Source organism: Neoarius graeffei, chromosome 6, assembly GCF_027579695.1.
Source record: "Neoarius graeffei isolate fNeoGra1 chromosome 6, fNeoGra1.pri, whole genome shotgun sequence".
Taxonomy (NCBI): domain Eukaryota; kingdom Metazoa; phylum Chordata; class Actinopteri; order Siluriformes; family Ariidae; genus Neoarius; species Neoarius graeffei.
Window position 1 is genome coordinate 99,580,206 of NC_083574.1, and position 27,904 is coordinate 99,608,109.

At 42.7% G+C, this 27,904-nt stretch overlaps 1 protein-coding gene across 1 annotated transcript in view; it reads right to left on the reverse strand.

Moving 5' to 3' along the window:
- The window catches only part of LOC132888451 (NACHT, LRR and PYD domains-containing protein 12-like), a 122,086-nt gene that overhangs the window by 46,641 nt on the left and 47,541 nt on the right, over positions 1–27,904 (reverse strand). The window contains exons 4-9 of the mRNA XM_060924499.1: positions 24,504–24,625; positions 22,381–22,491; positions 20,820–20,930; positions 3,390–3,447; positions 2,724–2,928; positions 684–2,445 (exon numbers count right to left, since the gene is read on the reverse strand). Of these exons, the coding sequence (XP_060780482.1) occupies positions 684–2,445; positions 2,724–2,928; positions 3,390–3,447; positions 20,820–20,930; positions 22,381–22,491; positions 24,504–24,574 (2,318 nt within the window). The 5' untranslated portion in view covers positions 24,575–24,625. The remainder of the gene's footprint in view (positions 1–683; positions 2,446–2,723; positions 2,929–3,389; positions 3,448–20,819; positions 20,931–22,380; positions 22,492–24,503; positions 24,626–27,904) is intronic.

Sequence of the window (27,904 nt, forward strand, 5' to 3'; positions counted from 1 at the left end):
AACTTGACAGCCAGAGACCTCTGCCCTCTCCCCAAAGAACGAAATCGCTGAACAAATGTCTCACAGTCTCATGTCCAACGTCTGTAGCAACCTCTTTCTCCAACCATTCCCAGCGGAACTTGTTTTTCACTATTCTGTCGATTTCTTTAACTCGATTTGCATCTTTACGCTCGATCACGGAGGCTGCCATCTTTCAACTCTGTTTGAAGCGAGCTTACGTACAGCTATCTAACAAGCGCGTTCATTGGTTGTTACAGAGCGATGGGCCAATCACGTACCTCGTTTCATCTCAATGACGTAATTGCGTCAATGAGATGAAACGAGGTACATGATTGGCCCATCGCTCTGTAACAACCAATGAATGCGCTCGCTTCAAACAAAGAGTTGAAAGATGGCAGCCTCCGTGATCGAGGCGTAAAGATGCAAATCCGAGGCTGCCATCTTTCAAACAAAGTCGGAACGAATAGGATACGAATGTGGATTTGAGGGGAAAATCGGAAACATTTTTTTTTCAAGTTTTGAGGTGAAAAAAGCGGAATTCCGCGAATTCGCGGAAAAATCACATCCCTGCCTACACCTGAAAATCTGAAAGGCAATCTACCTTGAATAAAGCAAAAGTAATCGGCCTGTCTCCATCCCAGCGGTCTCCCAAACCCCGTAAAGTGTCACAGGGTTTTACTTACAGAACTGTTGTGGCTTGCTGGACGACTGGTAGCAGCCTCTTAAAGCATTCATCTGACTTTATGAACTTCTGTAGCTGAAACACTTCCAGATCCTCATCTGATGTCAGCAACACAAAGACCAGAGCAGACCACTGAGCAGGTGAGAGTTCAGCTTCAGAGAGACGTCCTGAGCTCATGTAACTTTGGATCTCTTTCACGAGTGAATCATCATTTAACTCATTCAGACAGTAGAAAAGGTTTATTAATCTCTCTGGAGATGGATTTTGTTCAAACTTGAACTTGATGTACTCAACTATGTCCTTCTGGCAGTCAGAGCTGCTTCCTGTGTGTGGCAGATGATGTCGAATGAGCTTCTGATTGGACTCCACTGAGAGGCCCAGAAGGAAGCGGAGGAAAAGATCCAAGTGTCCGGTGTCACTCTGTAAGGCCTGGTCCACTGCACCTTTGAGGAAGTCAGACATTTCTGATGTGTTGAAAAGACCAGACAGAGCAGTAGTTTGTTCTTTTGTTGGGGTTTTGTCAAGAAAGCAGAGAAATGCATACAACGCAGCCAAAAACTCCTGAATGCTCAGATGCACAAAGCTGAACATCTTCCCCAGGTAGAGTCCTGATTCTTTTCTGAAGATCTGAGTACACACCCCTGAGTACACTGCCACTTCTCTAACATTAATGCCACACTCTCTCAGGTCTTCCTCATAGAAGATCAGGTTTCCTTTCTCCAGTTGTTGGAAAGCCAGTTTTCCCAGTGCCAGGATACTCTCTCTGGTCTGCTGAGAATCAGGGTCATATGTTCCATGGTACTTTTGTTCCTTGTGTTTGATCTGAAAGATAAGGAAGTGTGTGAACATTTGAGTCAGAGTCTTGGGGATCTCTCCACTCTCTGCTTCACCTAACATTCTTTCGAGAACAGTGGCTGAGATCCAGCAGAAGACTGGGATGTGGCACATGATGTAGAGGCTTCTTGAAGACTTCATGTGTGTGATGATTTTATTGGCCAGGCTCTGATCACTGATCTTCTTCCTGAAGTACTCCTCTTTCTGAGGATCACTGAACCCTCGTATCTCTGTTGCCTGGTCTACACTCTCAGGAGGGATCTGATTGGCTGCTGCTGGTCGAGTGGTTATCCAGAGGAGAGCAGAGGGAAGCAGGTTCCCCTTGATGAGGTTTGTCAGCAGCACATCCACTGATGCCGACTCGGTCACATCACACAATCTCTCATTGTTCTGGAAATCTAGAGGAAGTCGACACTCATCCAGACCATCAAAGATCAACAGGATTTTGTAGGTATCACTGTCTATTACTTCTAGGTCCTTAATATCAGGGAAAAACTGATGAAGAAGATTCATCAGACTGAGGTTTTGCTGCTTCATCAGATTCAGCTCTCTAAAGGGAAGTGGAAACATGAAGGTGACGTCCTGATTCACTTTCCCTTCAGTCCAGTCCAGAATGAACTTCTGCACAGAGACAGTTTTTCCAATTCCAGCAACTCCTTTAGTCAGCACACTTCTGATGGACGTGTCTTTAAAGAGATCATTACATTTGATGGGTTTCTCCTCTGTTACTGGTCTCCTGGACACTGTCTCAATCTGTCTCACCTCATGTTCATTACTGATGTCTTCACTCCAGCCCTCTGTGATGTAGAGCTCTGTGTAGATCTGATTCAGAAGTACTGATGTCCCATGCTGGGAGATTCCTTCATTTATCCTTTTAAATTTATCTCCAAGTCTGGATTTGAGTTTTCGCTGATATCCAGAGGCCAGCTCTAACAAACAGAACAATGTGATGGCCAATATTTTCATGTATAAACACTATACACAGTGTGAAAGTCAATATCGATAAAAAAAGAACTGTCATACATTCCTAATAAATACATAAATATTATGGAAAAGAAGCAAAACACTAGGATTATCTCGGAGTCGTTTATTTGTTTAAAAAAATAACTGTAGTCATTAGGATAAACAGCAGTATGATAATATCGACCAGTGGCCCAGTGTGTTTCCTTTAAACTGAGAGAATATTGTAATAATCTAAAGCTCTTACTGATCTGCAGTTGGTGAGCGAGATCTTTCTGCTTCAGGTTCTTCAGGATACGCAGTGTGATCTTCAGCACACTCTCTCTAATACGGTCCAGATCCTCCTCCTCCGCTTTCTCCTCCCTCTCAGAGCATTCTGGGTAATCAGCACTCAGTAGCTTCTTTAAATTGTTCAGTTCATTCTTCACCAATGTGATGACTTTGTGCTCCAGCTTGTGATTTAAAAAAATTAAATTAAATTAAATTAAAATAAATCAATAAAAATGGTATATAACCTGATTTTACACAACATTGCTGTTGAATTCTGGATTCTGATTGGTCAGAAGGGGTTAATTGGATTTATTTTCTCATTCTAATACATTTCTATAGCTGATGTACAGCTGTTTCACAGGGACCTGTACAGCAAACACTCCAACTAAATCGATTAAAAATGTGAGTAAATCATTAATATGGTGACGTTTTCAGTAAACAGATGTTTATTTCACATGTAGATAAGGAGTCTCCATTATCAGTACTTTGTAAGTCAGAAGCTGATTTTAAAACAGATTGAAATGCAGTTTTGTCCGATTACCCATAATGCTGCTGTAACTAAACTGTTAACTGTAAATTACTGTCATCGTTTCAAATTAAAATTGTGTATATTAATTACACAACAAAACACATACAAACACACCTGGAATACGGACTCCATCCAATTTCTGCAGCTGTTTTCTGGTTCCTGTTTTGGGGTTCTGTAGATAAACAAAGATTGTAAATTACTTTTTTAATTTTAATATCAGAACACATCCTGTAGATCTGGTCCACACAGCTGTGATATATAAACCTCTGGAACTCCACACGCGAGTCTCTTATCATGGGAGAACTGGCTCCAATGGCAACATAACGCGACTCATTTTAGGTTTTTCAGATCACGGATCCACCGACGGCAGTTAAATACTACCGCTGAAAAAATTAAAAGTTTGTGTGTATTTTTATTTGAACCACCGAAACTTACAAAAAGAAGTGACAAAATTTTGGGGTCACATATTTTTCTTGTAACAGCATTGTATCCCCAGTACTAGATCCTATTTGTCGCAAGTAAAAAGGAAAAAGCGTAAATACAAACGAAACGTGTGTTGTATACTGTATATCCACTTCAGCCAAGTCAGAAAACGAAACTATTTACGACATTGCGTATTCACTTGAATGTTAGATTTGAATGTTGTAAAGTCTACAGGGTGATTTATGACCGCTTTAGGACAGTATAAACCTCGTGCTGATCATGGCTGATGCTGACAGCATGGCTTCCGAGCCATCGACTCAACTCTATGTAAGCATAACAAGTGGTAAACAAAAATCTTTTGAAAATGTGGGGGATTTCGTCTCTCAAGCGTTGAAGATAAACAATGAAAAGATCAAAACGATCTTTGGTTCACAGAGAGAAGGTAACGATTTAACCAGAGCCATGCTGAACATGTCTGCAGTAACGTTAGTTTGAGATTTTGGCTGCAGGTATCTGACTAGAATTAGAAGAGGAAGGTGCTGGAGAGAGTCCTATTGAACCGAGTATCACGAAGGTATCAGCCCTCGATATGCTAATGAGAGCTCAATGGTCATATGACCACACACCTTCAGAGAAGTAAGTACTGGAATACTAGTCCAGTTTTACAGTTTTATATTAGAACACAGACACACACACACACACACACACATATATATATATATCTCATCTCATTCATCTCATTATCTCTAGCCGCTTTATCCTTCTACAGGGTCGCAGGCAAGCTGGAGCCTATCCCAGCTGACTACGGGTGAAAGGCGGGGTACACCCTGGACAAGTCGCCAGGTCATCACAGGGCTGACACATAGACACAGACAACCATTCACACTCACATTCACACCTACGGTCAATTTAGAGTCACCAGTTAACCTAACCTGCATGTCTTTGGACTGTGGGGGAAACCGGAGCACCCGGAGGAAACCCACGCGGACACGGGGAGAACATGCAAACTCCACACAGAAAGGCCCTCGCCGGCCCCGGGGCTCAAACCCAGGACCTTCTTGCTGTGAGGCGACAGCGCTAACCACTACACCACTGTGCCGCCCACATATATATATATATATATATATATATACACAAACATGATTACTTAATTGCATAAGCTTGGTGCAAGATCATTTTATGCAATTAAGTGATTGTGGCAGTGGGGGCGTGGTCAAGCGCCGGTCTGTGACAGGAGGGCGGAGTCAGGGAAGGTAAGTGGCAGAATCACGTCACCTGAGAGCAATTAACCTGTTTGTGTGTCTTCCCAGTGACTGCGCCCTATATCAGGAGGGAGAGCGAGAGCAGAAGGAGCTCAGCCCTGAACCAGACGCCGGTTGTGTGTCTGCAAATGTTATTGTTATACTGAAAAGTGTGGCAATAAAGCCATTTATAAAACCTGATCTCTGTCCTGCCGTCCTCTGTGCTCCACCCACACGTAGGGTCTCTTACAGTGGTGCCGAAACCTGGGACAGTGGAGCACCAAACCAGCAGCCCCATGGAATCCTCCCCGTTCGCCGATCTGGTCCACGCCCTCGCCACGGCTCAGCAAAGCCAGCACCAGGCACTCGTCACGCTCCGAAAGGAGCAGGAGCAGCGCTTCGAAGCCCTGGTGCTGGCCCAGCAGGAAGATCGCGAGGCGTTCCGGCATCTCCTCGCGTCGGCGGGGTCCACCAGCGCTCCGGCCGCGGGCCCGTCTCCCCTCATTGTCACCAAGATGGGCCCGCAGGACGACCCCGAGGCGTTCATCACGTTGTTTGAACAGGTCGCCGAAGCCTCGGGGTGGCCGATGGAGCAGCGCGCGGCGCGCCTCCTCCCCCTGCTCACGGGAGAGGCACAGCTGGCCGCGCTACAGCTCCCCGCCGACCGCCGGCTGGCCTTCGCGGACCTCCGCCGGGCCGTCCTCCAGCGCGTGGGGCGCACACCGGAGCAACAGCGCCAGCGCTTCCGCGCGCTGCGACTGGAGGAAGTCGGCCGGCCGTTCGCGTTCGGCCAGCAGCTCCGGGACGCCTGCTGGCGGTGGCTGAGGGCCAACGATCGCGACGCCGAGGGAATCGTCGACCAGGTGGTACTGGAACAGTTCATCGCCCGCTTACCAGCCGGAACCGCGGAGTGGGTCCAGTGCCACCGCCCGGCGTCGCTGGATCAGGCAGTCGAGCTGGCGGAGGATCATCTGGCGGCTGTCCCGGCGGCAGGACAGCAGATGGCATCTCTTCTCTCCTCTTCTCTCTCTCTCTCTCCCCCTCCTCCTGTGTCCTGTCCTCGCCCCATTCCCCCTCCGCGGAGGCGGGGGCCGGCACCCCCCCAGCCGGCCCGCCGCACCCGCGGTGCCCTCCCGTTTCTCCCTTCTGTGTCTGTCTCTCCCCCACCTCAGGTGAGTGAGCCCCAGATCACCGGTGCAGAGGGAAAGCCCGGGCCGGTTTGCTGGCGCTGCGGGGAACCGGGCCACCTTCAACAGCAGTGCACGGCAATGGAAGTGGGCGCGGTGGTTCGGATCCCCGACGCACCAGAGGCCGCCCTCGATCGGGCCGGAGCGTATCGCATACCGGTGAGTATCCAAGGGGCTACATATCAGGCGTTGGTGGATTCTGGTTGTAATCAGACCTCAATTCGCCAAAGCCTGGTTCAAAACGAGGCATTGGGGGGAGCACAAGGGGTGAAGGTGTTATGTGTGCACGGGGATGTTCACAGCTACCCTTTGGTGTCGGTCCACATTATTTTCAGAGGGGAAAAATTCATAGTAAAGGCGGCGGTTAATCCTCGCCTTACCCACTCTCTAATTTTGGGGACTGATTGGCCGGGATTTCGGGGTTTAATGACACGCCTAGTCGAGAGTGGGTCCTGCCATTTGACAGGGGGAGGTCCCGGTGTCGCTTTGGCGGGAGCAGCTGTCACAGAGCCGTCTACGTCATCTCCGCGTCAGAGTGAGGAGCCGCCGGCTCCTCCTCTCTCTATTGGGGAATCCCTCGCGGATTTCCCATTAGAGCAGTCGCGAGACGAGACTCTGCGGCATGCGTTTGACCAAGTGAGAGTAATCGATGGTCAAACGCTCCAGCCGAACGCCACCCCGTCCTTCCCCTACTTCGCGATTATTAAGGATAGATTATACCGAGTGACGCAGGACACTCAAACGAAAGAGCGAGTCACGCAGCTTTTAATTCCGAAGAGCCGCCGGGAATTGGTATTCCAGGCGGCTCACTTTAATCCCATGGCTGGACACTTAGGGCAGGATAAAACACTAGCCCGAATAATGGCCCGTTTCTATTGGCCGGGGATTCGCGGCGATGTCCGTAGGTGGTGTACGGCATGCCGCGAATGCCAGTTAGTAAACCCAGCGGCCATTCCAAAAGCGCCTTTGCGCCCTCTACCGTTAATCGAGACCCCGTTTGAGAGAATTGGGATGGATCTCGTCGGGCCATTAGATCGGTCAGCACGAGGGTACCGCTTTATATTAGTTCTGGTGGACTATGCAACGCGATACCCGGAAGCAGTGCCTCTGCGCAATATCTCAGCACGCAGTATTGCCGAGGCACTCTTCCGCGTCATCTCCCGAGTTGGAATCCCGAAAGAGATTCTGACTGATCAAGGCACTACGTTTATGTCACGAACACTGCGCGAACTGTATGGGTTATTGGGGATTAAGCCGATCCGCACCAGCGTGTATCACCCACAAACGGACGGTTTAGTGGAACGATTCAACCGCACCCTCAAAAATATTATTAAAAAATTCGTAAGTGAGGACGCACGTAACTGGGATAAGTGGCTCGAACCCTTGCTGTTCTCAGTGCGAGAGGTCCCCCAAGCCTCCACGGGGTTCTCCCCATTTGAATTATTATATGGGCGTAAGCCGCGCGGCATCCTGGACGTGCTGCGGGAAAATTGGGAGGAGGGACCTTCACAAAGTAAGAACGAAATTCAGTACGTTATGGACCTGCGCGCAAAACTCCACACGCTCACCCACCTAACTCAGGAGAATTTGCGGCAGGCCCAGGAACGGCAAGCCCGCCTGTACAACAAGGGTACGCGCCTTAGAGAGTTCACTCCGGGAGATAAGGTACTCGTACTGTTGCCCACGTCGAGCTCCAAATTGATCGCCAAGTGGCAAGGACCCTTTGAGGTCACACGGCGAGTCGGGGACGTCGACTATGAGGTGAGGCGAACGGACAGGGGTGGGGCGCTACAGATTTACCACCTCAACCTGCTTAAACTCTGGAACGAGGAGGTCCCCGTGGCATTGGTGTCGGTAGTTCCAGAGAAGGCGGAGCTGGGGCCGGAGGTTCAAAAAGGGACATTGGCATCACGTACCTCTCCGGTCCCCTGTGGAGACCACCTCTCCCCGACCCAACTCACGGAGGTCGCCCAGTTGCAGACCGAGTTTTCGGATGTGTTCTCGCCCCTGCCCGGTCGCACTAACCTCATAGAGCACCACATAGAGACGCCCCCGGGGGTGGTAGTGCGTAGCCACCCTTACAGGCTACCTGAACACAAAAAAAAGGTGGTTCGGGAAGAACTTCAGACCATGCTCGAAATGGGCATCGTCGAGGAGTCCTACAGTGACTGGAGCAGCCCGGTGGTCTTGGTACCCAAGGCCGACGGGTCGGTCCGGTTCTGTGTGGACTATAGAAAAGTCAACGCGGTGTCTAAATTCGATGCGTACCCAATGCCTCGTATTGATGAGTTGCTCGATCGACTCGGCACTGCTCGCTTTTATTCGACACTGGATTTAACGAAGGGATATTGGCAGATCCCCTTGACTCCACTATCCCGAGAAAAAACGGCCTTTTCCACACCGTTTGGTTTACACCAATTCGTCACCCTTCCGTTTGGGCTGTTTGGGGCCCCCGCAACGTTTCAGCGGCTGATGGACAGAGTCCTCCGCCCTCACGCCACATATGCGGCAGCATATTTAGATGACATAATCATCTATAGCAATGACTGGCAGCGGCACCTCGAACATCTGAGGGCCGTCCTTAGGTCGCTGAGGCGAGCGGGGCTCACAGCCAACCCAAAGAAGTGTGCGATTGGGCGGGTGGAAGTACGGTATCTGGGCTTCCACTTGGGCAACGGGCAGGTGCGTCCCCAAATTAATAAGACGGCAGCAATTGCGGCCTGCCCGAGGCCCAAGACCAAAAAGGGGGTGAGACAGTTCCTGGGGCTGGCTGGCTATTATCGCAGGTTTATACCTAATTATTCGGACGTCACCAGCCCGCTGACTGATCTCACTAAAAAGGGGGCACCAGATCCGGTCCAGTGGACGGAGCAGTGCCAGCGGGCTTTCTCAGAGGTAAAGGCTGCACTGTGTGGGGGGCCACTTCTACACTCCCCTGACTTTTCTCTCCCTTTTATGTTGCAGACCGATGCGTCGGACAGAGGGCTGGGGGCGGTTTTGTCCCAGGAGGTGGAGGGGGAGGACCGCCCTGTCCTGTATATCAGCAGGAAGCTGTCGGTGCGTGAGGGGCGCTACAGCACCATAGAGAAAGAGTGTCTGGCCATCAAGTGGGCGGTTCTTGCCCTCCGGTACTACCTGCTGGGGCGCCCTTTCACCCTCTGTTCGGACCACGCGCCCCTCCAGTGGCTCCACCGCATGAAAGATGCCAACGCGCGGATCACCCGTTGGTATCTGGCGCTCCAACCCTTTAATTTCAAGGTGGTCCACAGGCCGGGGGCGCAGATGGTCGTGGCGGACTTCCTCTCCCGTCAAGGGGGGGGGGGGGGAGTCGGCTGCAGGCCGGACGGCCGCCCGGCCTGAGTCGGGCGGTGGGGGTATGTGGCAGCGGGGGCGTGGTCAAGCGCCGGTCTGTGACAGGAGGGCGGAGTCAGGGAAGGTAAGTGGCAGAATCACGTCACCTGAGAGCAATTAACCTGTTTGTGTGTCTTCCCAGTGACTGCGCCCTATATCAGGAGGGAGAGCGAGAGCAGAAGGAGCTCAGCCCTGAACCAGACGCCGGTTGTGTGTCTGCAAATGTTATTGTTATACTGAAAAGTGTGGCAATAAAGCCATTTATAAAACCTGATCTCTGTCCTGCCGTCCTCTGTGCTCCACCCACACGTAGGGTCTCTTACAGTGATCTATGCAATTAAGAGATCAGGCTACTTCGAGGATAGTTTAAGCCCAGTTGTGTGATTTGCATTGTTGTGTAATGTGTTTTGCTTGATACATTTCTGCATGGTATACAATAAATGTTTGTGTAACATTAGAAATTTACTTAAAATAATCAACTACAAACATGATTATTGTTACAATGTTTATTTAACATTATAAATTTACTTAAAATAATCATTAATTGTCTTCTGTTTAACATTGTTTATCATGTCCTTATTGATTATCTTTTCAGTTTCTTGAAAAGCCTCAGTTGAGAGTCCATGGTGATATAACCTCCTTCTAATGATATCCAGGGCTTGAACAACTTCAACATTAGAAGGAGGTTGTTGTGGTGGAGACTTGTCCTCCTCCTCCTCCTCCTCATCATCATCATCATCCTCATCCTCCTGCACTTGCTCCTTTTGTCCGAGACCATCACAGAGATCCGCATCACTCAATGCTCCTTCTTTTTCTACTTCCTCATCAATGTCAATGTAGTCCTCATATTGTTCCCTGTTTAGCATCTGAGGAATTTCATCAGGAGAAAATCCGACAAAGTCATCTTCTACATCCTCCATCAGGCCGGACATGAAACAGTTTGCTATGGTCTCTGGTTTCACTTTTTTCCATGCATTATCCAGCATGTGTACTGCATCCAGTAATGTCACTGATTTCAATACTTTGAGGGCATTATCCAGTGCACCCGAGTCAACTGCTGCCACCGTCCTCTGTAGCAACTCCGATCTATAATAATGTTTCATTGTTCTAATTATCCCCTGATCCAAAGGTTGAATGCTCGATGTTGTGTTTGGGGGTAAGAGGACAATTTCTACATTGTTCAAGTGTACATCAACATTGTGAGCTGTACAATTATCCATCAGGAGACATACTTTTCTATTTTTGCTCCCCATGTCTCTATTGAATTCCTGGAGCCATTCCTTAAATAAAACAGACGTCATCCAGGAATTCTTGTTTGCTGCATATTTTACGGGAAGCTTCCGAACACCATGGAAACATCGAGGAGACGAGGACTTTCCAATAACAAACAGTTTCCTTTTATCTGACCCAGTGTAATTGCAGCAAACCAATGCAGTAATTCGCTCTTTACTGATTTTATTTCCAGGAGGTTTTTCATGTTCATAAACCATTCCACTACTGGGGAGTGCTTGAAAAAAGACCCCAGTTTCATCACAGTTATAAATGTCCTCAGCACTATAATGTTGAAAGATTTCAGGCCACACGGTCTTCACCCAGTGGTCAGCTGCCTCTTGGTCATGGCTTTGTTTCTCACCATGTGCCTTTTTGAACTGAATTTTATGCTGTCTACACCATCTCTGGACCCATGACCTAACAATTTCTCCTTCCAGCTGGAGTTCTTTTGCAAGACTCTGCACTTTACTGAGCAAGGGTCCAGACACAGGCAAATTCATGGCTCTGGCATGAGTCTACCATCGCATAAGCGCCGCATCCAAATTATCACGTGTCGAAATTCTATTCCGTTTTCATGACGTATTGTCGTTCGATTTGAATTTCGCAATAACATCATTTCGTTTTGCTTTTATCCATGAGACTTGTGACTGAGATATTCCGAATTTTTCAGCCACTATGCTTTGTGAAATACCCTTGTCCAACTCACTGATAACTTCATATTGTTTGGAAATATCCAAGTCAGTCCTACTACGTTGTTTCGACATCGTTACTACTTAAAACTAAAGTGATTTTCCCATCTTGCTTCACGCACCTGCTTCCGGGTAAACAATGCGCTGATTTGTCGGAAATTAGGTCGTCCACTCAGTATTCACGAAAGTAGGTGATAACGTTACACTGACGTCATAACCGGAGATTCCATGGAATCTCGTGTGCTCTGTGCATGTGCAGAAGATGATTGATGGGAAAATACCCTGTATTGTTATGCGATAAACTGATCAGTTGGAAGGTTTTTGCCATGAATTTTTATGCATATAAGCGATATATGCGATTAACCGATATGCAATTAACCGATCAAATTTGTTTATGAATAATGGGGAATGGTTTGTGGTTTTCTACTTACGCAAATAAGCGATTTATGCGATTAACCGATATGCAATTAAGTGATATGACCTGTATATATACACACACATATATATATATATATATATATATATACATCTCATCTCTCATCTCATTATCTCTAGCCGCTTTATCCTTCTACAGGGTCGCAGGCAAGCTGGAGCCTATCCCAGCTGACTACGGGCGAAAGGCAGGGTACACCCTGGACAAGTCGCCAGGTCATCACAGGGCTGACACATAGACACAGACAACCATTCACACTCACACCTATGGTCAATTTAGAGTCACCAGTTAACCTAACCTGCATGTCTTTGGACTGTGGGGGAAACCGGAGCACCCAGAGGAAACCCACGCGGACACGGGGAGAACATGCAAACTCCACACAGAAAGGCCCTCGCCGGCCCCGGGGCTCGAACCCAGGACCTTCTTGCTGTGAGGCGACAGCGCTAACCACTACACCACCGTGCCGCCCATATATATATATATATATATATATATATATATATATATATATATATATATATAAAAACATCGAAGATACTGCGCAGAACCCTCAAACTCCCAGGCCTCTGGTAGAGGACCCGAGCTTGAGGATGGCATGGATACCACCCCCCCGCCGGGGGTGAGAAGGAGATTTTTTATATATACACACACAAACGTGTTGTGTGCCTACTTAGGATTTGCGCATTCTTAAGAATGGTCATTGGGAATGCCAGGCTAGCACCAGGATTTCAAATTGATTAACCACATTACAGTAAATCAAAAGAAGAAAAATATTTTTGGCTAATTTGTGTATTATATTTTTCAAGATTTTCTTTCAGCGGCTGATGGCTGGCGATAGCCTCATGAGCAGATGTATGGTACTTGTACAGGTATAAATTGATGGTGTATAGAAAAATAGCTCTGATATGTGGATCAATGTTTTTGAGATCAGACAAGTACATGTATCTGTGGTACAAAATATCTCTTGCTGTGTGATTTTAAGAAATGTTGAAACTGATTTTTTGAAGGTGTTCGTTTAAAAAAATACAAATATACTATTCATGATAAATATTGATATGTAGGAAAACAGAAATTGGACAATATGGCCAGGTAGGTTTATTTTTTCTTGTATTGGTGATGGTAGCATTTTTATTTTGTGCTGGTACCATGCAAGCTTGCCTGTAGATGATTTAGATTTTTTTTTTAATTTCTATATAGAATTATATGAACACATTTTATTCAAACAAATACATCTGATATAATGATAGGGCCATAAAATATTTCTCATATATATATATATATATATATATATATATATATATATATATATATACACACACACACACACACACACACACACACATACATACATATATATATATATATATATATATATATATATATATATATATATATATATATATATATATATACACAAATTGTAAATAAAAACGGAATGCAATAATTTACAAATCTCAAAAACTGATATTGTATTCACAATAGAACATAGACAACATATCAAATGTCGAAAGTGAGACATTTTGAAATTTCATGCCAAATATTGGCTCATTTGAAATTTCATGACAGCAACACATCTCAAAAAAGTTGGGACAGGGGCAATAAGAGGCTGGAAAAGTTAAAGGTACAAAAAAGGAACAGCTGGAGGACCAAATTGCAACTCATTAGGTCAATTGGCAATAGGTCATTAACATGACTGGGTATAAAAAGAGCATCTTGGAGTGGCAGCGGCTCTCAGAAGTAAAGATGGGAAGAGGATCACCAATCCCCCTAATTCTGCGCCGACAAATAGTGGAGCAATATCAGAAACAGGGTTCTTCACCCTGAGAGGGAATGAAATTCCATGACTTTTCCATGACACAATCTTATTTTTCCAGGACCTTAGCCAAGAAAAACGTACACAGAAATGTTTCTATTTTCTTTATCAACAACAATAATCATCATTCAAAATACAATTAAAACTTTGACTTATGGAAATTAAAGATTCATACTATTTCTTTTTCTTGTGAAAATACATATTTTATCAAATTTAGGACATTGTCTTTGCAGCTGCTATACTGTGGTATATATATCTACCTGTGTGTGAGCCAACAATCTGTATATCATGTACTACAAATAAGATTTGTAAATAAAAAAATCAAAAATAAAAATGTTAAATGATAAAAATATAAATTGTAAAGTTGTACATCTGCATAAACATTATCAAACTAAACAAACAATAAAACAAAAATAATCTACTGTAATTACAGAATATGAATCATTGAACAAACAAAATAAAAATAAAATATAAATATGTGCAACAACCCACTGTCTACTGGAAAATGAAAACATATCAAGCAATATTATCCAATAATTATGAACACTTAATCTTCTGTATTTATAGCTTATGACATTGATAAATGCCAGACTATGATCTCATCTCATCTCATTATCTCTAGCCGCTTTATCCTTCTACAGGGTCGCAGGCAAGCTGGAGCCTATCCCAGCTGACTACGGGTGAAAGGCGGGGTACACCCTGGACAAGTCACCAGGTCATCACAGGGCTGACACATAGACACAGACAACCATTCACACTCACATTCACACCTACGGTCAATTTAGAGTCACCAGTTAACCTAACCTGCATGTCTTTGGACTGTGGGGGAAACCGGAGCACCTGGAGGAAACCCACGCGGACACAGGGAGAACATGCAAACTCCACACAGAAAGGCCCTCGCCGGCCACGGGGCTCAAACCCAGGACCTTCTTGCTGTGAGGCGACAGCGCTAACCACTACACCACCGTGCCGCCCCCAGACTATGATTAGACAGTAAAACAAAAACTCCTCTGCTGGATCAAGACTAGAATAAAACTCAGTAAATAAATATTAAAAATAAAAAATATAGAAAAATATTAATAAGACTAGAATTAAACTCAGTTGACAGTAAATATTGAAAATAAAAATTTCCCATCTCATTTGATGATTACTGTCCTTTATATTTGACTAACAGTCCATCTAAACATTTCTCCGTTTCATCCAATTCTGCCTTCTTTTCAGTGATGGTTCTTCTTAAGCTATTTGAATGAGAACAGTTTCCCTCGGTGGAGATCAGTGACACAATCGCAAAAACTCTTCACAAGCGTATCAGCATCGCCGTGACCCAGGAAATCCGATCCAAAATAGCGGGAGCGTACCGAATCATGATCCCAAAAACGTACATAAACATCAAGCTGTTTCTTCAAACACTCATCAAACATAAGCACAACATTTCCCTGACTATTCGCTGCTTTTATCAAGAGAGACTTGAAATGAGGAGCGATCCCCCATTTAGCAAGACGAGCACATTTTGATTCACCACACCCAAACCACTTTGCTGTGGCACTATCAGGAAACATATCACAAAAAAGCTTATTTGTGCCTTCAGATGACTTATATGATGAATGAGTTGTGACGATATGCAGACACCAAATTATCTCCGCTTTTAATGTGTCGTTTCGCGAAAAATAACTGTCTAATCTCCCTTTGCATGTTCTGTTGTCACTGTCGGTACTCGTGCCGGATGTACTTGGCTGCGGCACTGCATCACGTGGCTTAGTCAAGTTAGTGACGACCGACGGCGACGCTGATGAGGTTGTGTTTACCGACGGGCACATATCCGTGATTCGCATGCAGTTGGCTATCATGGCCACCTGTTCTTGGTGTTTCTTTCCCTTTTGGTGGCTCATGATAGCAGCCTCGCCCATGTTAGATATGTCAAACGTCTTCACGCATAATGTGCACTGTGCATTGTGTCTGTCTCCCGCCACTCGCCGCAGCCACTTCCCATATTCTGGCTTTTGTAGCCATCGATCAGTAAACGAACAATTTCCAGGCATCACAATTAATCAATTAATATATATAAAACTAAAAAAAACTGCACTAAAATTACACTAAAACTACCGAAAGCTGATCGCTTATGAGCTAACACATGATGTTTGTGGGTGGCGCCATTTTGTACAGACCTATAACGCATGCGTCAAATCACAGCATTGCATCTTACTATTTTACCAACAGATGGCGTTCGTGTCACTATAAACATTGAATACCGATGGTTGATCATCGCTATAATTTTTCTATGAAAACGCGTACGCGTGCGTGTACAGAAACTTTAGATATAACCTACAATAAGGGCATTTTATCATTTTATTTGTTTAAGACCAATTTTCCAGGATTTTCAAGGACTCAATATGAATTTCAAGCACTTTTCCAGGCCTTTAGGGCATATTTTGAAATTCCAGGTTTTTCCAGGCCGTACGAACCCTGCAGAAAGGAGTTCGACAGTGTAAAATTGCAAAGAGTTTGAACATATCATCATCTACAGTGCATAATATCATCAAAAGATTCAGAGAATCTGGAAGAATCTCTGTGCGTAAGGGTCAAGGCCGGAAAACCATACTGGGTGTCCGTGATCTTCGGGCCCTTAGACGGCACTGCATCACATACAGGCATGCTTCTGTATTGGAAATCACAAAATGGGCTCAGGAATATTTCCAGAGAACATTATCTGTGAACACAATTCACCGTGCCATCCGCCGTTGCCAGCTAAAACTCTATAGTTCAAAGAAGAAGCCGTATCTAAACATGATCCAGAAGCGCAGACGTCTTCTCTGGGCCAAGGCTCATTTAAAATGGACTGTGGCAAAGTGGAAAACTGTTCTGTGGTCAGACGAATCAAAATTTGAAGTTCTTTATGGAAATCAGGGACGCCGTGTCATTCGGACTAAAGAGGAGAAGGACGACCCAAGTTGTCATCAGCGCTCAGTTCAGAAGCCTGCATCTCTGATGGTATGGGATTGCATTAGTGCGTGTGGCATGGGCAGCTTACACATCTGGAAAGACACCATCAATGCTGAAAGGTATATCCAGGTTCTAGAGCAACATATGCTCCCATCCAGATGACGTCTCTTTCAGGGAAGACCTTGCATTTTCCAACATGACAATGCCAAACCACATACTGCACCAATTACAGCATCATGGCTGCGTAGAAGAAGGGTCCGGGTACTGAACTGGCCAGCCTGCAGTCCAGATCTTTCACCCATAGAAAACATTTGGCGCATCATAAAATGGAAGATACGACAAAAAAGACCTAAGACAGTTGAGCAACTAGAATCCTACATTAGACAAGAATGGGTTAACATTCCTATCCCTAAACTTGAGCTTGTCTCCTCAGTCCCCAGACGTTTACAGACTGTTGTAAAGAGAAAAGGGGATGTCTCACACTGGTAAACATGGCCTTGTCCCAACTTTTTTGAGACGTGTTGTCATGAGGGCAGCACGGTGGTGTAGTGGTTAGCGCTGTCGCCTCACAGCAAGAAGGTCCGGGTTCGAGCCCCATGGCTGGCGAGGGCCTTTCTGTGCGGAGTTTGCATGTTCTCCCCGTGTCTGCGTGGGTTTCCTCTGCGTGCTCCAGTTTCCCCCACAGTCCAAAGACATGCAGGTTAGGTTAACTGGTGACTCTAAATTGACCGTAGGTGTGAATGTGAGTGTGAATGGTTGTCTGTGTCTATGTGTCAGCCCTGTGATGACCTGGCAACTTGTCCAGGGTGTACCCCGCCTTTCGCCTGTAGTCAGCTGGGATAGGCTCCAGCTTGCCTGCGACCCTGTAGAACAGGATAAAGCAGCTAGAGATAATGAGATGAGATGAATGAGGTGTTGTCATGAAATTTAAAATCACCTAATTTTTCTCTTTAAATGATACATTTTCTCAGTTTAAACATTTGCAGGGATGAGAATGGAAAATATTTAAAAAGTCTGAAAAAAACAGGGCGGGGCCCAGGGGGGCAGGGCCCATGGCCCAGGGGGGCGGGGCCCATGGCCCAGGGGGGCGGGGCCCAGGGGTTCCAGGCACTAATGATTTTTGGCTATTTTTTTTAACCCCAAAACCATCAATTTTATCAGCAAAAAGTTGCAATGTATTTGGAAATAAATTCTCCTTCTTGGTGGACTACCAGGTGAAAATGATTAATATGGTACAAGATACTTGTTTTTAATCAATTCACATTTGATGATTTCAAAAAATCAATGCACCTTTTAATATAAACGAGCTCTACAGTATTATATTTCTGCATTTTTGCTATTCATGTCTTTGAATACTCTAATCCTTTAAAATGAAGTGCAAACCAGAAAAAAGTTCTGTCATATAATTCTCTTAAGCTTTCTTCTGATGTTATCATGGTAGCAGGAGCTCTTGCATATTAAGCAGGCAACATTCAACATCACTCATCACTTCCCTTTCAACTGTTGTGTGTACTAACGAGGTTTTATCTGGACAGGATGTTGTGGAATGTAATACAGATACCATACGGTCAATTTGAAGATCGAGATGGTGATTTTGAGTTAAAGAACAGGCATGTACAATGGGCATTACAAATTGGAAAAAAAATTTTTAATCAAAAACTATAAGTTCATCTCGACCTAAAAAAATGTGGGCAGACGCTCCCGCGCGGCACATCCCAGCAATTCCCCCCCATGAAATGAGCAATAAGTAGGAGAGTTATACACGGTATCATACCTAAAATTTTATCAGAAATATAGATATGATACTATGATTCTCCCCAACATGCTACATTAGACAAGCTAACCTCATTTATAAAAAGATACACACTTATATATGACGTGTATTTGATATATATGATGTATATTCATACATTGTTACTTTATGGAAATCTTCAATAAGTTTGGTCTTTTCATGGCAGCCTGTTGTTGACCTAAATATAATGCACATGAAATGACACTCCTCACCTCAACATGTCCTTTACAATCATTTAAGCCACCATGGGCAATGCTGAAATCACTGCTGCAAACAGTACATCGCGCGAAACTGTCATTATTTTCTACCCTTATTAGACAGGGAGATTCTTTTGTGTAATCTGAGGTGAAGTGGGGTTTGTACTTTGGTTTTTTTGGGGGCGCGCACTCTCTCTCTGCTATGCCGGTCCTGTCGGCTGCACTGACTCAACTAAAAACTTCGGTCCTCGAGAAAAGGGATAAAAGCCCGCCCACAGTGAAGGCTGATTGGCTTATTTTGCTGAGTAACCCAATCAGGATGCTCTTTGTCTGGCATGCGCTACATGAACAGGCACACAGGCAGTGTTGCCACACTGGGTGGTTTTAAGTGCATTTTGGCGGGTTTTGAACATATTTTGGGATGGAAAACGTCAGTATTATCTGGCAACACTGCACACAGTCTCCCTCGTGCGCGCACATTCTAAGATGCGTGATGCAGACCTTACTGTTGCGCGCGCACACTCTTGCTCGCTTCTATTAATATGCAGGAGACTCCCGGAAGTTCCGGGAGACTTGGGATGTCTGCGTTATAAGGTGACCACAGATCATTAATCATACCCCACCCCGAAAATTTCTCAACGGATTTACATCGATCTCACAAACGATCATTTTGGTCTGAAAAAGTCGGAAATCGGCCGATCGGCGGAAAATTCTCATCCCTGCATTTGATATGTCATCTATGTTCTATTCTGAATAAAATATGGAATTTTGAAACTTCCACATCATTGCATTCCGTTTTTATTTACAATTTGTACTTTGTCCCAACTTTTTTGGAATCGGGGTTGTACACACACACACACACACACACACACACACACACACACACACACACACACACACACACACACACAGTGCTCAGCGTAAATGAGTACACCCCCTTTGAAAAGTAACATTTTAAACAATATCTCAATGAACACAATTTCTAAAATGTTGACAAGACAAAGTTTAATATAACATCTGTTTAACTTATAACGTGAAAGTAAGGTTAATAATATAAACTTAGAGTACACATTTTTCAGTTTTACTCAAATTAGGGTGGTGCAAAAATGAGTACACCCCACAACAAAAACTACTACATCTAGTACTTTGTATGGCCTCCATGATTTTTAATGGCAGCACCAAGTCTTCTAGGCATGGAATGAACAAGTTGGCGACATTTTGCAACATCAATCTTTTTCCATTCTTCAACAATGACCTCTTTTAGTGACTGGATGCTGGATGGAGAGTGATGTTTACATTATGAACCTTACTTTCCCGTTATAAGTTAAACAGATGTTATATTAAACTTTGTCTTGTCAACATTTTGGAAATTGTTTGTGTTCACTGAGATATTGTTTAAAATGTTACTTTTCAAAGGGGGTGCACTCATTTATGCTCAGCACTGTATATAAAAAGGGAGTCTCTTGAATTTAAATTATTTCATCATCTTAATCGGACATTGAAATTTTGCCATGCGAAAAAAAAGAAAAAATAGACAAGGACACTTTTATTTTTATTTCGACCGACATTATCAGAAATATGTTGAAAAAATCCGTGAACTTAAAAATAAAAAAATGGGTGGCCTAAAGGGTCTTTCCTGTTTTGACAATTTGAAGAGTTTGGTTCCAAACCGCGATAAATCCACTATCAGGAACTTTGAGAAAAAGGTATTTTCTTTACCAAAAAAGTAGTCGCATGAAAGCCATGATGTTCTGTTTGAAACTTTAATATAACACTAAGAAGCTGTAATAACATTAAAAATACAAATCGAGATTTTGATTTTTAAATTGTATTTAAATTTTTTTTTCCAAAATGCGATATATCAATTTAAAAAAAAAAAATTATCAGACTCCTCTGACCACTAACCCCATCCCCCCACCCCCTCCTGGAGTTTACCAAGGGCTATTGGCAGATTCCCTTCTGGAAAAACTTTTCCTTTTCTACCCAGAAGTTATTAGGGTAGAATTATTATGGGCTTGTTATGAGTAGTGATACGACTAGAACACATGTTCATAACGGTTCATATGAACTCTGAATATGATACCAGTCATTTAATCAAGAAAATTTAGCACAACACATTTTATACTGAAGCGAACAAGAATTGCCCTGTCGGGAGTTATTTCTACAGATATTCAGAGAACTGAGTGAGAGGAAGATAGAGGAATACCTTTCCACAGAGGATGCGCCATCTGTAAACTCGAGAGGGTGTCTCATTGAGCGGTCACTCTGAAAGGACACACAGCTGGGTCCAGGTGAGACAGGCCTTTCCTTCGTTTCACTAGAATGAAGAGAAAGTAGTTTTAGATTTTTTTAATCAAAAACTAGAAAGTGCATTCTCTGAAGATAATGCAGAGTGACTTCACCGATGCAGCAGACTGTTAACTACTGAATGATGGCTGGATGAAATGTTTTGAAAACGGATGGATGAAAGGCAAGAAGACGACGAGTACGGGTCAGACCTGTTATCATGTATGTGTGCATAATTGAGCAATAAACACCACACACACACACACACACACACACACACACACACACACACACACACACACACACACACAATATAACTCCAACAAACATATTCAAAGGACTTAACCTGACTAGACTTCTGTGTTCTCACCGACACACCCACTGGAATCAAGCCAGCTATCACTGATCCTATGGGCGCACTCTCTTTCACTTTCATTCAGTAATCAATCTGGGATGGATGTTTTGTTAATAGTGAATATATTTGTTCACTAGTTTAACTGGTTAATATTTGAAGGTGAAGTTGCCTTATTATACTGAAGTGGGTGACACATATGAAATGGCACCAGGAACAAGTAACCTGTGCAAAATCTTGGATTAGTGTAGGTTTGAAAATCCCACTGCACCAACAGGTTTCACACCCCAATGATTTGGCATGTATATATTGTGCAACGATAAATCCTGATATAAATTTATGACTATTTGAATCGACGATTGCTGTAACAGTGTTGAGACAGCAGAGGGCGTAATAGCATAAAATAGCAGGAATACATGTGACTTCACTGTAGGTGGAAGTAACCCTGCTCTAAAGCAGTTAAAACACAAAAACAGATCTAAAATATCAAAGAGCTGTTGTGTGATTGACTGTACAAATAGATTTAGCAAGAAATCAGAGCTCTCTTTTAGCTTTTAACTTTTTTTCTTTTTAATAAAAAGAATATTTTAGTTAATAGGCCATTATATTTTACTCCAACCTTTACAAACGTGGGCAAATAATTCTTGCTGGTTATTAAGAAAACGAAATAAAAGGTTTTTTTTTTTTTTACTGAACACAATTAATATTGAAGCTGATAAAGAATAAGGGAAATGTTGCATTTTTGATAAAATTTTCTTCATTTAATTTTTTTTAAATATTGTGGGGAAATTTGAATTGTGAACCCGATATTGTGAATCGAATGCAATCATGAATTGAGTGAATCGTTACATGATGACAAATGAAACCCCCTGCTGTTCTGATCCAGTCCCTTCAGCGTAGGAGAGAGCATTTCCAGCTGCAGAAATAGAAACTGGGCGAGAAAGAGAAAAAAGTGTCCTACAAACTAAATGAGCAACACACTAATGTTAGTACCAATAAGTTATGGTTCATCGTAGGATCATTTTCAAACCCCTTTAGACTGAGGTTAAAAATTCCATTCTGAGAAACTGTTTCTAAAGATGCGTCTGAAGATTAGATAATGATGAGCAAGAGGAAAAGAAATGAATACCTTTCCTGAGAGGATGTTCCACCTTTAAAGTTAATAGGGGGCGTTATTGACCGCCCACTCTTCAAGGACACACAGCTGACTTCAGGAGAATTTGGCCTTTTCTCTGTTGCACTAAAGAGTTGAGAGAAATGTGTCACATCAACAGCAGCGCCAGGGACACAGTCAATACACACTGCTGAGGGTTTTTATTGTATTTTCCTCTACTTCTGCATGCATTCACTTCTCACACATGTTGCCCTTTATATAATCCCATTTTGTCCCTCAGTAGTTTTGAAAGGTTTTTTTTTTGTTTTACCTTTCAAATTCTATACGGAAACAACAACAACATGCTGATAACATGGTGACAGTACATTGTCTACTGTGATGAAAAAATGCATTCCGAGTGCCAACCAGAAGTGATGAGCAGGTTCTCAACTGACCTCAGAGCAGCTGAGGAGGGCGATAGATTTTACCTTCAATTTAATCACCCATTATACAAACCTCAACGCCAGGCATTGCCCGAATGCCCGATTTACCCGACCAAGACGTTCAGGCAGAAATAGTTTAGCAAGTTAGACCCGTTCGGGGTCTGTTGTCCAAAGAAAACTACAGCTAAAAAAGCTCTACTACGGGATTACTTGGATAATCTTAGTCAGAAAGAAGCGAAGGACAGACATACACGGAAATTAGAGTCTATTAGCGGTTATGATCCGTACAAAATTCCTCGAAATGACTGGAGTGACAGTGCAGATTTGTGGCCTAGTGTTAGCATTCACTACATGTTGGAATACACCTACTTTTTCCCGAAAAGTCCCGACATGGAAGAACAGTTAAAAAAAAAAATTACAAAAGCAAGAAAACCTTCTTTGTGTAAAGACTTTCTCCTGACATCAGTTTTTGAGAACAGAATGTTGTGAAAGCCAAAGCATTTACTCTCAAAGGACTCCAACCTGAACTGTGGGCTGGATGGTATTCCCTCCCCTCCATGTCTCATCAACCCCAGTGACATGTAGTTACAGAGCTGTCTGCACTCCATCATTTATACAGTGATGCTTATTATTGTTAAAACAACATCTGAAGTGTTATTTGTAAAATAACAAATATCTTGCTCTAGACATTCAAAGAATGTTGTAAGATTTTATTTTAATTTTATCTAATAGTGGATGGAACAATAATTACAAACGCTAACAGAATCAGCACATTCCAGTTGTAGCTGTAGTCCTATAGTAGCTATAATCATTCTGTAATAATTAAAGCTAGTGGTAAGTACATTCAGTGAATGGAAAGACATGCTTTCGTGTCTCAAATAGTAAACCACACCCTCTACAGCAAATATACATCATTTACATAGTGAATTATCCCACAGATAAATATCTCAGTCCATTTACCATTTGACATTGGCCCATCATGCATGTGAAGATGAGGAGGACAGGTTGTTTAATTTCCTCCTGAATGCAACGGCAAACTGAATGATGAGACACTACTGCAGTACAGACTCCTGTTTTATCATGTTTTTAGTTTTATAATTCATCTTTGTGATATTGCTAGTTATTGTTAGGCAAAACAAAGTGTTTTGTGTCCTAAACTCGATATAAAAAGATGTATTACATACTCGTACCGTATGCAAGTCTTACACATATGATACTGATTTATGTTTCATGTTTTCAGGGCTTGTCTTGTTCTTCTGTTGCAGAAATAATGCTTTTAAAAATATATATATTTTTAAACATGTACTTTTGTCTAAATAACTCAATTATACCCCTAGAAAACATATCAGTGTTGCCTTGAACCGTGTACTTGAAAACTTGCCGAAATACCACAAAATTTTAGAGGAAAAGGAAATTCGGGGGGGGCAAAAATATTTTGAGGCCATTTGCCCTGCAGGGCAAGATTTCAAAAAGTAACATTGAGGCCTGTTATATTTAGCTCTCACAAGACGCTAAACTTCCTGACTTCTTGTTGAGAGAACATAAGACACATTATCGGCGAACATCTTGTATAGTTATGATATAAATGTTTACGAGGGAAACTGGCAGTTTGCAAAATACACACCTCTTTTTTTTTTCCAAATGGAATTCTAATCTGCTAATGCAGTAAATGTGATTTATTGTAATGTAAGTAGCAAATAAACCTGGTTGGCTTACCCTTGATTCTTGCATTTCCCCTCAGGAAGACTCATTTCAGTGGTTGTGATTTCTTCACACTCCCCCGACATTCTCTCAGAAAGTCAAACGTCTGCTTCACTCTTAATCCTGGTAGGAGTTCTCTAGGAGAGTGTAAAATGGCTGAGCTCATTAAATTAACTTCTGGATATATACCACAGAGCAAAGGTTCCCAACCCTGGCCCTGGAGAACCCCCTGTCCTGCACATTTTAGTGTTTTCTCTGCTCCCAGCAGACCAGATTCAATTAATCAGCTAATTAACATCCCGTCTCGAGTTGAACTGGGTGTGTTAGAGCAGTGAAAACACGAAAATATGCAGGTCAGGGATTAGTCAAGGATCAAGACTGGGAACCTGTGCCATACAATCGAACTTCTCTACACCCTTTTTTTTGTTATATTTTAAAGCCTGTTTGTTTGTTTTAATCTACACATATTTCAGTAAATATGTTTCCTTTGGATGAGCAGTTTTCCTTCACTTTCTTCTCACCCACAGAGTGGCACTGTAACCAACAGATAATTGCAATAAAATTTTAAAAGCAAGAGTTGCCTATTTTACATGATAAAGAACAATTACAGAGAACAATCTGGAGTCTTTTTATTTTCAATCTAAATCTGTTTCAATGATCTAAATCATATAAGCAGAGTGAAAAAGAGAGGAGGAGGTGTGGCAACATGTGTGGACAAAGGACTGAAGTATAAGGTGGTGGAGAGTATGACAGCAGCTGTTGATAATCTGGTGGAATGTATCACAGTGGAAATTTGTATGGAAAAAATAAAAAATATAATTGTGAGCTGTTTGTACAGAACTCCAGCATCAAGTATCGATATATTTGAAAACTGGATGGAAAACATGTTTTCTAACTCAGTGCAGAAGACTGTGTTTATCTGTGGGGATTATAATATTGATCTGTTAAATCCAAAAAAGCATAAAATGACAGAAGATTTCATAAATACAATGTACAGTATGGGTTTATACCCAAAAATCACCAAACCTAGTAGAATTACTTCTCATTGTGTCACATTAATAGATAACATATTTACAAACAGTATGGAAAATAATACAGAAAGTGGGCTTTTATATAATGACATCAGTGACCATTTGCCTGTATTTATTGTCCATCACTGTAATTACTGGAAACTTAAGGATATGAATCAGCTGAAATACAAACGGGTAAGAACTGAAGAAAACATAAGGACACTTAAGAGTGAATTACTGAAACAGAACTGGAGAGTCGTATATGAGGAAGAAGATATTGACAAAGCATACAGCGGATTTCTAAATATCTTTAAAACACTATATGATAAAACCTGTCCTGTAAGGAAATACAATGATGGATAAAAACAGGCAAATGGTCCATGGATCACCAAAGGATTAAAAAATGCCTGTAAAAAAAAGAACACGCTGTAAAGACAATTCATAAAAAAAAGAACCTTAGAGGCAGAAATTAAATATAAAAAATACAAGAATAAATTAACCAGCATTATGAGGACATGTAAGAAGGAATATTAGAATAAATTATTAGATAGTAATAAAAATAATATGAAGGGGCTATGGAATGTACTGAATAGTATTATTAGGAATAGAGCTAAAAACAAAAACACAAGCTACCCTGATCATTATATTGAGAATGACAGATCAATAAATAATATGGAAGAAGTAGTAAATGGTCTTAATAGATTCTTTGTAAGGGCGGCACAGTGGTGTAGTGGTTAGCACTGTCGCCTCACAGCAAGAAGGTCCTGGGTTCGAGCCCCGGGGCCGGCGAGGGCCTTTCTGTGCGGAGTTTGCATGTTCTCCCCGTGTCCGCGTGGGTTTCCTCCGGGTGCTCCGGTTTCCCCCACAGTCCAAAGACATGCAGGTTAGGTTAACTGGTGACTCTAAATTGACCGTAGGTGTGAATGTGAGTGTGAATGGTTGTCTGTGTCTATGTGTCAGCCCTGTGATGACCTGGCGACTTGTCCAGGGTGTACCCCGCCTTTCGCCCGTAGTCAGCTGGGATAGGCTCCAGCTTGCCTGCGACCCTGTAGAAGGATAAAGCGGCTACAGATAATGAGATGAGATGAGATGAGATTCTAAATGTGGGACCAGATCTGGCAGAAAAGATTCAAGATACAGACACACCTGGAGGGGCGGAGGCTGCTCGATGGGAGAGAAATCCTAAATCTATATTCCTTGGTGCAGTTGGCATAAAAGAGGTCATAGACATTGTAAGGAGAAGTGAAAGTAAAACCTCCACTGACTGGAATGATATTGATATGAGTTTAATAAAAAAAGTTATTGAAGAAATTGCAGAAACATTTACTCACATATGTAATATGTCTTTTCAATCTGGTAAATTTCCAAACAATATTAAAATAGCTAAATATATAACCTTTATATAAATGTGGGGATAAACACCATTACACAAATTACAGGCCAGTTTCTTTACTCTCTCAGTTCTCCAAGATCCTCGAAAAACTGTTCACAGCAAAACTAGACAACTTCACTGAAAAATATAAACTTCTAGCTGACAGTCAATACGGATTCCGGAAAGACAGATCAACAACCCTGGCATTAATGGAACTTATCGAGAAAATCACAAATGGTATAGACAATAAAAAAAAATGTTATGAGAATTTTCATAGATCTAAAGAAAGCATTTGACACAATAAATCATGACATTCTATTCAACAAATTAGAGAGGGATGGTATCAGAGGGGTTGGTTTGGACTGGGTGAGGAGCTACTTAAGTAACAGGCAACAATTTGTAAAAATTGGAGATCACACATCTGATTATTTGCCCATAACATGTTGAGTACCGCAAGGGTCTGTCTTAGGTCCTAAACTGTTTATATTGTACATTAATGACTTATGTAATGCATCAAGTATAATGAAATGCATTTTATTTGCCGATGATACAAACATCTTTTGCGCCGGGGACAATGCACAGCAGCTTATGGAGACAATCACAACCGAAATGAATAAATTAAAAAGGTGGTTTAATGTAAACAAATTGTCATTGAATTTGAGTCAAACAAAGATTATGTTATTTGGAAAATATAAGTCGAACCCTCAAGTTGAATTGAAAATTGACAACATAACCATAGAAAGAGTGTATGAAATAAAATTTCTGGGTGTGATTGTTGATCATAAAATCTGCTGGAAACCACATATTAATCATGTTAAAGCAAAAATAGCAAAGATTACTGTAACTTTGGGGAAATCAAGACACATTCTGGACTATAAATCACTACATACTCTGTATAATGCACTCACACTTCCATATCTGAGCTACTGTGTGGAGATATGGGGTAACACCTACAAATCTAACCTGCAGCCGTTATGCACATTACAAAAAAGAGCAATAAGAATCATCAGTAATACGGGATATCTTGAACATAC